Source organism: Aegilops tauschii, chromosome 3 (genome assembly GCF_002575655.3).
Source record: "Aegilops tauschii subsp. strangulata cultivar AL8/78 chromosome 3, Aet v6.0, whole genome shotgun sequence".
NCBI classification, from domain to species: Eukaryota; Viridiplantae; Streptophyta; class Magnoliopsida; order Poales; family Poaceae; genus Aegilops; species Aegilops tauschii.
The window spans coordinates 139102212-139115891 of NC_053037.3; the positions used below are offsets into that span (position 1 = coordinate 139102212).

General features: G+C 48.9%; 1 protein-coding gene across 1 annotated transcript; it reads right to left on the reverse strand.

Annotated features, from left to right (window-relative positions):
• Window positions 1-4212: 4212 nt before the first annotated feature.
• On the reverse strand, window positions 4213-6274 carry LOC109777231 (F-box/LRR-repeat protein 13-like). Its single transcript, XM_020335872.4, has 3 exons — window positions 5110-6274; window positions 4853-4996; window positions 4213-4757 (listed from the first exon to the last, which is right to left on the reverse strand). Exons 1-3 carry the CDS (start codon window positions 6088-6090, stop codon window positions 4353-4355), a joined length of 1530 nt encoding a protein of 509 aa, XP_020191461.1. The 5' UTR covers window positions 6091-6274; the 3' UTR covers window positions 4213-4352.
• Window positions 6275-13680: the final 7406 nt, after the last annotated feature.

Below are 13680 nucleotides of genomic sequence, written 5' to 3' on the forward strand. Positions count from 1 at the left end.
AAACACACATTGACAACGCCCCCGTAGTTGCGAGTCGATGGTTAACTTGCAACTAAGGCCCTCGACAAACACACACAACCCCTAGTTGCGAGTCGATTGTTGACTTGCAACTAGGGACCCATAGAAACACACTTCCCCTCCCCCTCCCCTCAATTGTGAGTCGATGGTTGACTTGCAACCGGGGGCCCTCAACAAACACACACACCCCTAGTTGCAAGTCGTTGGTCGGCTTGCAACTGGTGGCCCTCGACTAACACACATAGACACCGCCCTCCAGTTGCGAGTCAATGGTTGACATGCAACTGGGGGCCCTCCACACACACACACACACACACCCCTACTTGCGAGTCGATGGTTGACATGCAACTGGGGACACTCGACAAACACATGCACCCTTAGTTGCAAGTCGATGGTTGGCTTACAACTAGGTTCCACAATAAAAGACACACACCTTGAGTTGCGAGTCGATGTTCGACATGTAACTGGGGACCGTAGAAACACACTTCCCCTCCCCCTCCCCCAGTTGCGAGTCGATGGTCGACATGCAACTCGGGACCCTCGACAAACACACACACACACACACACACACACACACCTCCTACTTGCGAGTCAATGGTTGACATGCAGCTGGGGACACTCGAGAAACACATACACCCTTAGTTGCGAGTCGATGGTCCAATTGCAACTAATTCCACAATAAAACACACACACACACCCCTAGTTGCGAGTCGATAGTCGGCATGCAATTGGGGGTCCCGACAAAACAAAAACACCCTCCTAGTTGGGAGTCGATGGTCGGCTTGCCACTGGGGACCCTCGACAAACACACACACACACCCCTTAGTTGCGAGTCGATGGTCATCATGCAACTGAGGACCCTCGACAAAACACACACACCCCTAGTTGCGAGTCAATTTTTGACATGTAACTGCGGATCCTCGATAAAATACACATACCCTCCTAGTTGCGAGTTGATGGACGGCTTGCAACTAGGGGCCACAACAAAACACACACACACCCTAGTTGCGAGTCATTGGTCGGCTTGCAACTAGGGGCCCTCGACAAACACACACAGACACCGCCCCCTGGTTGCGAGTCGATGGTCGGCTTGCAACTGGGGACCCTTGACAAACACACACACATCTTTAGTTGCGAGTCGATGGTCGACATGCAGCTGGGGACCCTCGACAAAACACACCCCCTAGTTGCGAGTCGGTTGTTGACATGCAACTGCGGACCCTCAACAAAACACACACACACCCTCCTAGTTGCGAGTCGATCGTCGGCTTGCAACTAGGGGCCACGACAAAACACACACACACCCTAGTTGCGAGCCGTTGGTTAGCTTGCAATGGGGGGCCGTTGACAAACACACACAGACACCGCCCCCAGTTGCGCGTCGATGGTTGACATGCAACTAGGGGCCCTCGACAAACACACACACACCTCTAGTTGCGAGTCGATGGTCGGCATGCAACTGGGGACCCTCAACAAACAAACACACATCCTTAGTTGCGAGTTGATGGTCGACATGCAGCTGGGGACCCTTGACAAAACACACCCCCTAGTTGCGAGTCGATTGTTAACATGCAACTGCGGACCCTCGACAAAACACACACACCCTCCTAGTTGCGAGTCGATGGTCGGCTTACAACTAGGGACCACGACAAAACACACACACACCCTAGTTGCGAGTCGTTGGCCAGCTTGCAACTGGGGGCCGTTGACAAACACACACAGACACCGCCCCCAGTTGCACGTCGATGGTTGACATGTAACTAGGGGCCCTCGACAAACACACACACACACACACACCTCTAGTTGCGAGTCGATGATCGGCATGCAACTGGGGACCCTCAACAAACACACACTCCCCTAGTTGCGAGTCGATGGTTGACATGCAACTAGGTTCCACAATTAAACACACACTCCCCTAGTTGCAAGTCGATGGCCGGCTTGCAACTGGGGACCCTCGACAAACAAACACATCCCTAGTTGCGAGTCGATGCTCGGGTTGCAACTGGGGACCTTCGACAAACACACACCCCTAGTTGCGAATCGATGGTTGACATGCAACTGTGGACCCTCGACACACACACACACCCCCTAGTTGCGAGTCCATGGTCGGCATGCAACTGGGGGCCTCGACAAACACACACACCCTAGTTGTGAATCGATGTTCGGCTTGCAACAGGGCACCCTTGACAAACAAACACACCTTTAGTTGCGAGTTGATGGTCGTCTTGCAATTGGGGACCCTCGACAAACACACACACACCTTTAGTTGCGAGTCAATGGTCGGCTTGCAACTAGGGACCCTCGACAAACACGCACATCCCTAGTTGCGAGTCGATGGTCGGGTGGCAACTGGGGACCTTCGACAAACACACACCCCTAGTTTTGTGAGTCGATGGTTGACATGCAACTGTGGACCCTCGACAAACACACACACATCCCTTGTTACGAGTCCATGGTCGGCATGCAACTGGGGGCCACGACAAACACACACCCCTTAGTTGCGAGTTGATGGTTGGCTTGCAGCTGGGGACCCTCGACACACACACACACACCCCTTTAGTTGCGAGTCGATGGTCGGCTTGCATCTGGGGGCACCGACAAACACACACACCCTAGTTGCGAATCGATGTTCGGCTTGCAACAGGGCACCCTTGACAAACAAACACTCCCCTAGTTGCGAGTCGATGGTCGACATGCAACTAGGGGCCTCGACACACACACACACACACACACACACAGACACCCCTAGTTGTGAGTCGATGTTCGGCTTGCAACCGGGGACCCTCGAGAGACACACACACCTTTAGTTACGAGTGGATGGTCGGCTTGCAACTGGGGGCACCGAAAAATACACACCCCAGTTGCAAGTTGCATGTCAAAAATGACAAACACATACACCCCGCTTTGGCGGAGGTAATATGCGGGTCAAGGATGGGCATATAACTGGGTCGAGCGAGTTGCATGTCAACAGTGGAGATGAAACTGAGTCGGTGTCATGCAAGTTATGCGGGAGAGGGTGATCCTGCAGTTGCGTGTTTGATGGTGCACGTGCAACGACAAACACTTACATATGTACAAACAAAGTTGTAATCCTGTTGAAGACATGCTGTTGCACCCAGGGATGATGCTTGCAGTTGTGCGTCTAGTAGGAGACACGCAAATGCCCTGCCAACAAAACACTTTCATCCTTTAAGTAGCAGTCGCACTGAAGATGAGCGAACTTGCACTTGTTGTGTGGTGATCGACATGCAATTGGCACTAAAAAATCATGAGTTTAAACAAATATTAATTTACATTGCAGAAATGAAAAACAAGAAAACAATAAAGGAAAACGAAAACCAAAGAATAGAAAACCGAACAAAAACTGATAAAAAAGCAAACAGAAAAAAATCTTTAGTAGTTTTTTAGACAAACAAATCTGTAGTATTTTTTCTTAGAGCACAGCGATCGTAACGAGCGCGTCATGGCTTCGATTCCCAGTTCTATCACCTTTTTAACGTTTCTACTAAACAAGAGAGAACTAGCATGGGCCGGCCCAACTTGGACTGCTGCAGGCGCCCGTTTGCAAATTGCACTGTAAGGGGCGCCTGCAGCGCCAAATAGGATTCACCGGGACGATCACCTGGTGTGAGTTTTAAAGACAAACAAGATCTGACAGCCCTGAACTTATATGTCACTTAGATGTGACATCCTTAAATATTGTGAGTTAGCAATTCTATTTTAAATAAATATAAAAATATGAAAAGAAATAGAAAAAGAAAAGACAATCTAGATGGGAATTAGCAAATCTAGAAAAATGAAAATAGAGGTATTTAAAATAAAAATAAAAAATAAAAACAAGATAAATCACAAATTTTGTAAAACAATGAAAAAATAAAAATAAAAAAAGAAATGGAAAAAGAATAACAAAAAAAGAAAGGGATGCAAATAAATTGAAAATTGAAAAACAAATCATCAAAAAAGCAAAGAGAAAAAGCAAAAAAATGGTGGTAAACTTCTAGCCATAAACTGGGACATGAGAGGCGTATAAAACGGCTGACCCTTAAGTAAATGCCGTGCCACACCTACACTTCGTTGCAAAAGGAACAGACCCCCAACGAAAACAGCCACACGAACAGACAAAATCAGCAGGTATCCACACCACTGTGCATGCCGGTGTAACAGTCAGAGAGAAAAAGAATAAGACAGCCCATGTAACAAATGGAAGCTCATCTTCCTGAACAAGAAAACAGGCCGACAGGGGACAACGAGATGAGGGACAAATCACGTGATCAACCCCTGCGCGAATTTTAAAGTAAACAAATCCAACAGTTGTAGACTTAGACGTGAGATAACTAAATTTCATCTAGATGTGACTTAGCAAATCCGTTTGCAAAAGGGTCGTCAGCAGAAAAACCGGATCCTATTTTGAAGCTCCGAATGGAACCTACTTCAGGATCAGAAGGTACAGTGACCAGCACTGTAGAGGTTTCACTGGCCCGTTTCACTGACCCCAGACTCGACAGTTTGGACTGCGCCTCTTCCGTCGTCGAAGAGAAGCCAACGGCGAACAGAATCACCACCTTCTTCAGCACCAATGCGGTCTCAAAGAAGTATTTGAGGAAGGCGATCTCAGCTCGCCCCCCTCGGAAATCATGGAAAACCAGCAGCTTGATGCGCGACCGAATGCACTCTATCACACCACACTCATGCCAGAACTTTAGGTTCAGCTTGCCAGTGGACCGATCGGTTTTCGCAGACTGAAAATTTGATCAGTCAAATGTACATGCAGTTCATCAGCTACTGATAGCACCATGGCGCAGACGGAAGACAAAAGAAGCTTCGGGGACTTCACCTTGATGTGGAGCGTCTCAACATTCGGAAAGCACCTGAGGACATTGGGAACCATCTTGGCATGGTTGCGGACTCCGAAACGCACCTCCAAAGCCAGTATCCCCACACTTGGTACCATGGTGCTCGGGCTCACCCTTGCCCCAGCCTGCAATTGCAAATCACAAATGCACCCAATTCAGAGAAGGAAGATGCCAAATTCACATTTACCGCGTAGGAATTTGTTTACATTGAGCGAATGGAAAGACGAGGCACCCGCACCTTGATGATGGTGTTGCCGACCTCTAGGACGTGTCCTGGGTCCAACTCCAAGTATCCTAACATGTGCAGCTTGGGGGCATGGCCAATCTTCACCTTGGTGCGGTTGCCATCATGGTCTTCAGGGCTCCAGCCTCCCGACTGGATGAGCCGCTCAAGGCATGGCGCGTCCACCACGAAGATTTCTTCAACCCAGCACCCGATGATCTGCACGCGCCGGAGGCTTTGGCTGACAAGGCGGATGCAATGCTCGAACATCTCCCCTTCGAGACAGAGCGTCTCCAGCACGGGGCTCCTGTCGAGGATGAAGTCCAAATCACTGATGCTCTTCATGATGACGTTGCAGAGCCCGAGCTCAAGGAGGTTTGGGAAGCAGGTGGCGCGCGGGAGGTCGGCCGTGACGGGGAAAACCCAGAGGCCGAGGTAGAGGCGGGTGAGGGTTTCCATGCCTAAGAAAGTGGAGGGGAGAAAGATCTCGAGTGGCCACGGGCGGTTGACGAGGACGAGTTCCTGGATGCCCTTGCCGGCGACGATCTGGAGCCAGCCCGCGAGCAGAGGGGACTCGGTGAGGTGGACGCAGCGGAAGGGGCCCGGGTGCGCGGCGAGGACGCGGGAGACGGCGCAGGTGACGCGCTGCGCGTATGCGGTGCCCGCGGGGTGGACGTGAGAGTCGACGAGGACGAGCGGGGCGGAGCGCCAGACCCCGCGCCAGCGCCGGGAGAGCGCCGCGGTGCGCGCGGCGTCCTTGACGGGGATGCGGGAGACGATGTTGCCGAGGAGCGCGTCGGGGAGGCGGCTCAGGCGGTCGACGGAGTCGCCGGGGAGGAGAGCGAAGAGGCGAGCGTCGGCCGTCACGGGCGGCTCCGGGAGGGCGTAGTGGGTGTAGGAGAGGAAGCCCTCCACCTCAGCCGGGTCAAGGCCCAGGTGCCGGAACATCGCCGCTATCACCGGATTCAAGGGAAGGGCTGGCACCCCGGTATCCATGGCCGTCGCCGGAAGCGCCGCGGCGGGGATGAGGGTTTTGAGCGGCGCGTGCTCTCTGGAGTGGAGTGGAGTGGAACGGCGGAGGAGAGGGGAAATTGCTTCGGAGCCGTGGGACCAACTGTCCTGGGACTAGTGGGCTTTGAGAGGATTCCGGGAAAGATCCATCGAACCCTTAAAAAAAATAAAAAATACGCCGGTTTTATTTGAGGGGCTTGCCAACAATAAAATTGTACAATTAATTTTTTTAAGGGTTTGTGCAATATAAACGCTCGCAGAGATACAAGCTGGGTCATGGGATCCATCGCCAAACTGATGCACTCGGACTAGGAGGCCCACCAAACTTCTATCTCTCTGTGTTTCGCAGCTCCCCTCTCGTTTCGGCCAAGCCTTATTCAGCGTCTTCAACGCCTATTACATCGTTATTCGCAAACGGACGCACACACTGACACACATATTAAAAATATACCCTAGAGGCAATAAGAAATTGGTTATTATCATATTTCCTTATTCAAGATAAAGGTTTATTATTCATGTTAGAATTGTAACCGTAAACTTAAATACATGTGTGAATACATAAACAAATAATATGTCCCTAGTAAATCTCTACTAGACTAGCTCGTTGATCAAAGATGATTAAGGCTTCCTAACCATGGACATGAGTTGTCATTTGATAACGGAATCACATCATTAGAAGAATGATGTGATGGACAAGACCCAACTGTAAACTTAGCAGTTGATCGTATCAGTTTATTGTTATAGTTTTCTTCACGTCAAGTATCTATTCTTAAGACCATGAGATCGTGCAACTCCCTGACACCATAGGAATACTTAGTGTGTATCCAAACGTCACTTCGTAACTAGGTGATCATAAAGGTGCTCTACAGGTATCATCAAAGGTGTTTGTTGGGTTGGCACGGATCGAGACTGGGATTTGTCACCCCGTGTGACGGAGAGATATCTCTAGGCCCTCTCAGTAATAGAACATCGTAAAGAGCTTGCAAGCGATGTGCCTAATGAGTTAGTCATGACATCTTGTATTACGGAAGGAGTAAAGAGACTTGCCGGTAACGAGATTGAACTAGGTATGGAGATATCGACGATCAAATCTCGGGCAAGTAACATATCACCGAACAAAGAGAATTGCATATGGTATTAACCAAATCCTTGACATCGTGGTTCAACCGATACAAGATCTTCATGGAATATGTAGGAACCAATATGCGCATCTAGGTCCTGCTATTGGTTATTGACCGGAGAGGTGTCTCGGTCATGACTACATGATTCCCGGACCCGCTGGGTTGCACGCTTAATGTTTGTTTGACGCTAGAGTAGTATTGTGATATTTGATGATTGGTAACCGAATGTTGTTCGGAGTACCGGATGAGATCCCGGTCGTCACGAGGAGTCTCGGAAAGGTCGAGAGGTGAAGATTTATATATGTGAAGTCATACTTTGGGTTTCAGAAAAAGGTGCAATTTTTTCGGTATTGTACCTGGATGCTTCCAGAAGGTTCCGGAGGATTCCGGAGGGGTCTTGAAGTCCACAAGTGGGTCCATGATACTTCCATTTTGCTTCATGTTTACCTACTATTATTTATGATGTTTTAATGCATAATAATGATTTTTGGAGTAATTCTAATGCCTTTTCTCTCATAATATGCAAGGTACACACAAAGAGGGAGAATTCCGGCACCTGGAAATATGGACCTGGAAAAGCTACGTCAGGCCACCTATTCTGCGCAGCTCCAAATGGGTTGAAACTTTACAGGGAATTTTATGGAATAAATAAGAAATACTGGAGCAAATAACCACCAGAGGGGTGCCACCTGGTGAGCACAAGACACCAAGGCGCGCCCTGGTGGGTTGTGCTCAGCCCAGCCGACCTCCGGTGCCCCTCTTCTGGTATATAAGTCAATTTGACCTAGAAAAAATAGGAGAGGACTTTCGGGACGGAGCACCGCCGTCTCGAGGCGGAACATGGGCAGGAGCACTTTTGCCCTCCGGCGGAGCGATTCCACCGGGGGAACTTCCCTCCCGGAGGGGGAAATCATCATCATCATCACCAACAACTCTCCCATCTTGGGGAGGGCAATCTCCATCAACATCTTCAACAGCACCATCTCCTCTCAAACCCTAGTTCATCTCTTGTGTTCAATCTTTGTACCAGAACTATAGATTGGTGCTTGTGGGTGACTAGTAGTGTTGATTACATCTTGTAATTGATTACTATATGGTTTATTTGGTGGAAGATTCTATGTTCAGATCCAATATGCTATTTAATACCCCTCTGATCTTGAGCATGATTATCATTTGTGAGTAGTTACTTTTGTTCTTGAGGTCACGGGATAAATCCTGTCGCAAGTAATCATGTGAACTTGATATGTGTTCGATATTTTGATAGTATGTATGTTGTGATTCCCTTAGTGGTGTCATGTGAATGTCGACTACATGACACTTCACAATATTTGGGCCTAAGGGAATGCATTGTGGAGTAGTTATTAGATGATGGGTTGCGAGAGTGACAGAATCTTAAACCCTAGTTTATGCGCTATTCCGTAAGGGACCGATTGGATACAAAATTTTAATGCTATGGTTAGAATTTATTCTTAATACTTTTCTCGTAGATGTGTGCGATGGGGTTAATCATAAGTAGGAGGTTTGTTCAAGTAAGAACATCACCTAAGCACCGGTCCACCCACATATTAAATTATCAAAGTAGCGAACACGAATAGAACCAACATGATGAAAGTGACTAGATGAAATCCCCGTGTATCCTCAAGAACGCTTTGCTTACTATAAGAGACTGTTTTGGCCTGTCCTTTGCGTGAAAGGGATTGGGCTACTGATACGTCTCCAACGTATCTACTTTTCCTAACACTTTTCCTCTTGTTTTGGACTCTAATTTGCATGATTTGAATGAAACTAATCCCGGACTGACGCTGTTTTCAGCAAAACTACCATGGTGTTGTTTTTGTGCAGAAATAAAAGTTCTCGGAATGGAACGAAACTTTGTGAGGATTTTTTATATCAATAAAGAGGATTTCTGGAGCCAAGAGTCACCTGAGGGGGCACCTGGGTGGGCACAACCCACCAAGGCGCCTGCACCCCCAGGCACGCCCAGGTGGGTTGTCCCCACCTGGTGGCCCCGCATACCCTAAAACCGACGCTATAAAATCCTATTTTTCCAGAAAACACCAAGGAGAAAGAATTATCGCGATCCACGAGACGGAGCCACCGTCACCTCCTGTTCTTCATCGGGAGGCCAGATCTGGAGTCCGTTTGGGGCTCCTGAGAGGGGGGTCTTCGTCCTTCGTCATCACCAACTCTTCTCCATCGCCAATTCCATGATGTTCCCCACCGAGAGTGAGTAATTCCTTCGTAGGCTCGCTGGTCGGTGAGGAGTTGGATGAGATTCATCATGTAATCTATTTAGCTTTGTTCGGGCTTGATCCCTAGTATCCACTATGTTCTGAGATTGATGTTGATATGACTCTGCCATGCTTAATGCTTGTCACTCACTACTGCAGGATGCTGCTAACGCGACGCTACGATCAGAGACCCTTCGATGAAACTGTGTGCGATGCCATAATCGCAAACGGTGGTGTAAAAAACCGTCAAAAAAGGTGCAAAACGTTTGCGATGGAGGATGCATCAAACACGGTTCAGATTTAAGTTGCGTGTGCGATGCAGGGCATATGGTTCAGTCCACTTAACTGTTTGCGATGAGGAGGAACAAAAGAAATGGGCAGCCAGATGAAGGTGTGTGCGATATACAACATACGGTTCACTCGGATGAACTGTTTGTGATTAGGCAACACAAAAGAAACGGTCAGCCAGATTCAAGGTGTGTGCGATATACGGCATGCGGTTCACAGTGATGAACTGTTTGTGTTGAGACAAGCGAACAGAAATGGTTCAATATAACAAGATGTGTGTGATACGCGGCAAACAGGTATGTAATCAGAAATGTGTGCGAAGACCAATAATAACACAGACGGTTGATGCTAATAAGACGTGTGTGTTGTGCGATGGGATTGCATACAGAACAACAACATTATATACACACTTATAAGGACATGGTTGCATAACCAAATTAAACATCCACTTACATAAGTGGCTACTACAACCATGGCATTTGCACACACCAAAGTAAACTATTACATGCATAATTACATAGGTGGCTACTACACACATGGCATTTCCACACACCAATAAAGTAAACTATATATTATATGCATGATTAACTAGCATAAACGATCGTCTGATCATCATTTACTTCTTGTGACGCTTGCTCTGCTTGTGGCTCGATCCGGGCTCGTCGATTTGGGTAACGAGGCACTTCCTCATGTCAACGATCCGCCTGTGCATCTCGTAGCATGTGTACACGCTCTTGGCCGCGAACCTGAGGTGAGGTTCATCCAGTTGCCGCATCCAGGCCTTGTGCCAGGATACGGGACTTGTTCTCTGGGCATCCTGCTTCATCTTTTCGTAGTAGGGGTCGATGATGGCCGAGGCGAGTTCGACTAGGGATTCCTGCTTCGTGCTGCCCCAGACCCTATAGTGGTCACGGATTTCGACAAGGTTCTTGCAGGCCAAGCCCGTAACATTGAGCGCTTTTACATCGTCTTTGGTTTCCACCATGGCGAACTTGTAGTCGGTGCTGTTGACAAACCTGTTGAAACGGTCGCAAGGCTCTGTGGCCATGCAGTAGTGGTAGATGAGGACATGATGGCGCACGCACAACTGGGCGACGGCAACCTTCTGATCTATGCCGGGACGACCGACGGTGTACTAGAGGTCGATGCCGACCACCTTGTACTTGTCTCGAGCAAGCAACTGCTCAACGCTGTTGATGTAGTCGTCCACCACGGCCGGGTCGATGGCGTACACCACCGAGAGATCCGTCTCCCTCGCGTGGGTCTCCACTCTATACTCGCCGAACTCCATTGGAGCGCCGCTAGACATCCCCTCTCTATGTGTCGTTGTGGGTGTGCTTGTTGTGTTGTGGGGCGTGATTGAAAGGTTGAAGAGACTAAGGTTATAATGGCCGCGGGAATTAAAGGGGAAGCCGGACGGCCAGGAATATCGGCAGGCCCTGATGGCAGTTCTAATTTGCAGCACGTAACTCCATCGTGCCGCATGTAACTGCATCGCATGGCAACGCGCGCGGCGCAACCGCATGCATATGGGGGCCCCGACGTGATCGTGCGCATGCCCAACCGCTGGCAGAGCGCGCGTAGAGGGACGCGAGCAGAGCGCTCCGCGTTCGCCTCAACGGCGAGCAACCATATATATGCATATAGTAGTTGAACGCACAAGGAAAAGCTGTCCACAAGCCGAGCGCGCCGACGAACGCGAGCAGAGCGCGCCAACGGACGCGAGCAGAGCGCGCTGCGGCGCCTAACGGCGAGGACAACGCGCTCCGGTGCCTAATGGCGGGATAGACCTTCATTCAAGCCAATCAACATGTGTTCAAAAAACAAAATTATCAAAAAGTAACGAGATAGACACTGGCAGCATAACTTACAAATTGACGGATGGAGTACTAGTTACAGTGTGCATATAACTAGGCAAGAAGAAAGATGCATCCATCAATGTACGACCTCCTCCTCCTCAACTCAGTGCGCCGGGCCACCGACCGGCGGCTAAGGAGCGGCGGCTTTTGTGGCGAGGTCAAGGTGCTTCTCAACAATGGCATCCAAGGATTCCAGCCGGTTGAAGAAGGCCAACGTCATAGCGTCCTCACTGGCCTTGTAGATACCTATGTAAATGATTCGCTCGTACACATGGATGTGTAGGTCGACGGTTTCTTGCAGGGCGAGGCGCCTCGCGGCGAGCGCGACCTCCAGGTGGACATTCTTCGTGGCGTCGGCGGGCAGTCGCAGGGCCACCAGTGCTTGAAAGAGGTTCCGACAATGGAGGCCGATTAGGTTGGCAGGCAATGAGGAGCCCGGGCGCATGGGCTGGAGGAGTACGGCAATGTCGTCCGCGAGCTTCTTGACGACGGTGAACCTGTTGGTGGTGCGAACGATCATCTGGTCGTACTGAGAGTCGTAGCTGGCGTCGACGGCGGCCGGTCGCCAACACCGTGTGGAGATGATCCATAGTGCCATGCCGCAGGCCGGTGTCATGGACCATCTAGCACAGCCGCTGGCCGCTCGCGCGCATCGCCCCCAAGAGTCTGGAGTGAGCACTTTCGCGCTTATTAGTGCAGGTGCTTAGGCAAATGCTTAGGTGCGTACGATGTGGTAGATGCATTAGAATGGAGGCGCGCTTTTATATGAGTGCAAACTGCGTTGCATTCACATCGTGCTGCCTCTTTTCCCGGTCGTCCTCCCATTACTTCCCTCATGCATTCACACGATGCTAATTGAAGGAGGATGCATCATTGGCCATTCAACATTTCGGGAACCACTTCCCTCTCCCTCGTCTGCATTAAAGCCGTATCGGGAACTGCGCCGCCCGCTGTCAAATCGAATAGTACTGCGCCGCCAACTGCACGCTTGGCTGAACACGCCTCCTCGCCTCCATCTATGCTTAATTACTGAATTTTAGTTGCAAAAATTAGATACTGCTAGTGATTTTTAGCTTCATATTTTGACAAATCACAGTGTTACAAGGTTGGCAAATGGAAATGTTACTAGATCAACAAATGTCAATCTTTCTAGTTTGACAAATGGCAACATACCCAATATGACAGATGCAAATCGCACCAAATTGTTTGTAAGTGGTACACACGGGTCATCCAAAAGAACCGTTTGTGTTCAAGAGATACACAAATCCTGCTCTCACTTTGCATACGGGTGTTCTATCTAAAAAGTTTGCGATCAAGAGCCATTAAAACCTATAGCCATTAAAACCAAGACACATGGCGTCACATGAATGGTTAACCGAATGCACACGGTTTGAATTATACAAACATTTGAGATATTAAAGTGGCAGCTATTTTTTTCAAAATGCCTTTGTTGGCTGTCATTATTCGAGTGCGCCTTCTCTCAAAATGGAAACGAAAAATACCACAGCATGTCGGGTGTCCTTCCATGATAGCATGCCAAGTTTCATGAATTTCAGACGAGTTTTAGATTTACTAGAATTAAAAATCCAGGCATCTCAATGTTTTGTCGGCAATCAACGGTGCCCTGGTGTTTGAAATTCATTCCCATTTCTTGCATGGGACCTAAGCATGCAACCAAGGACACAGATTTGATTTTTCAACCAATTTAGATGCACTGGAGCATGAGCATGTAGTTCAAATTTGAATTATGCACATAAATGCATTGAAAACTCAGTTAATGCATAAAATGTCCAAACGAACCCCGAAAAATCACAAAAATTCACACAACACTCTTGTTGTTCTATGTTGACACGAGAAAAAAAATTGAAAGCAATAAGAGGCAATGGATATCGTTTCGTCCCCAAAGGGGGGACGTTCCCTATCGAAAACCATCATGCTTGTTGTGAGAAGCTCTGGTTTGTGAGAAGCATAGACCCAAACTTGCCCCAAATGGGACAAAATTTGTACCACGGCATGTTGATGCCGCTCCATGATAGCATGCCAAGTTTCATGAATTTCAGACGAGTTTTGGATTTA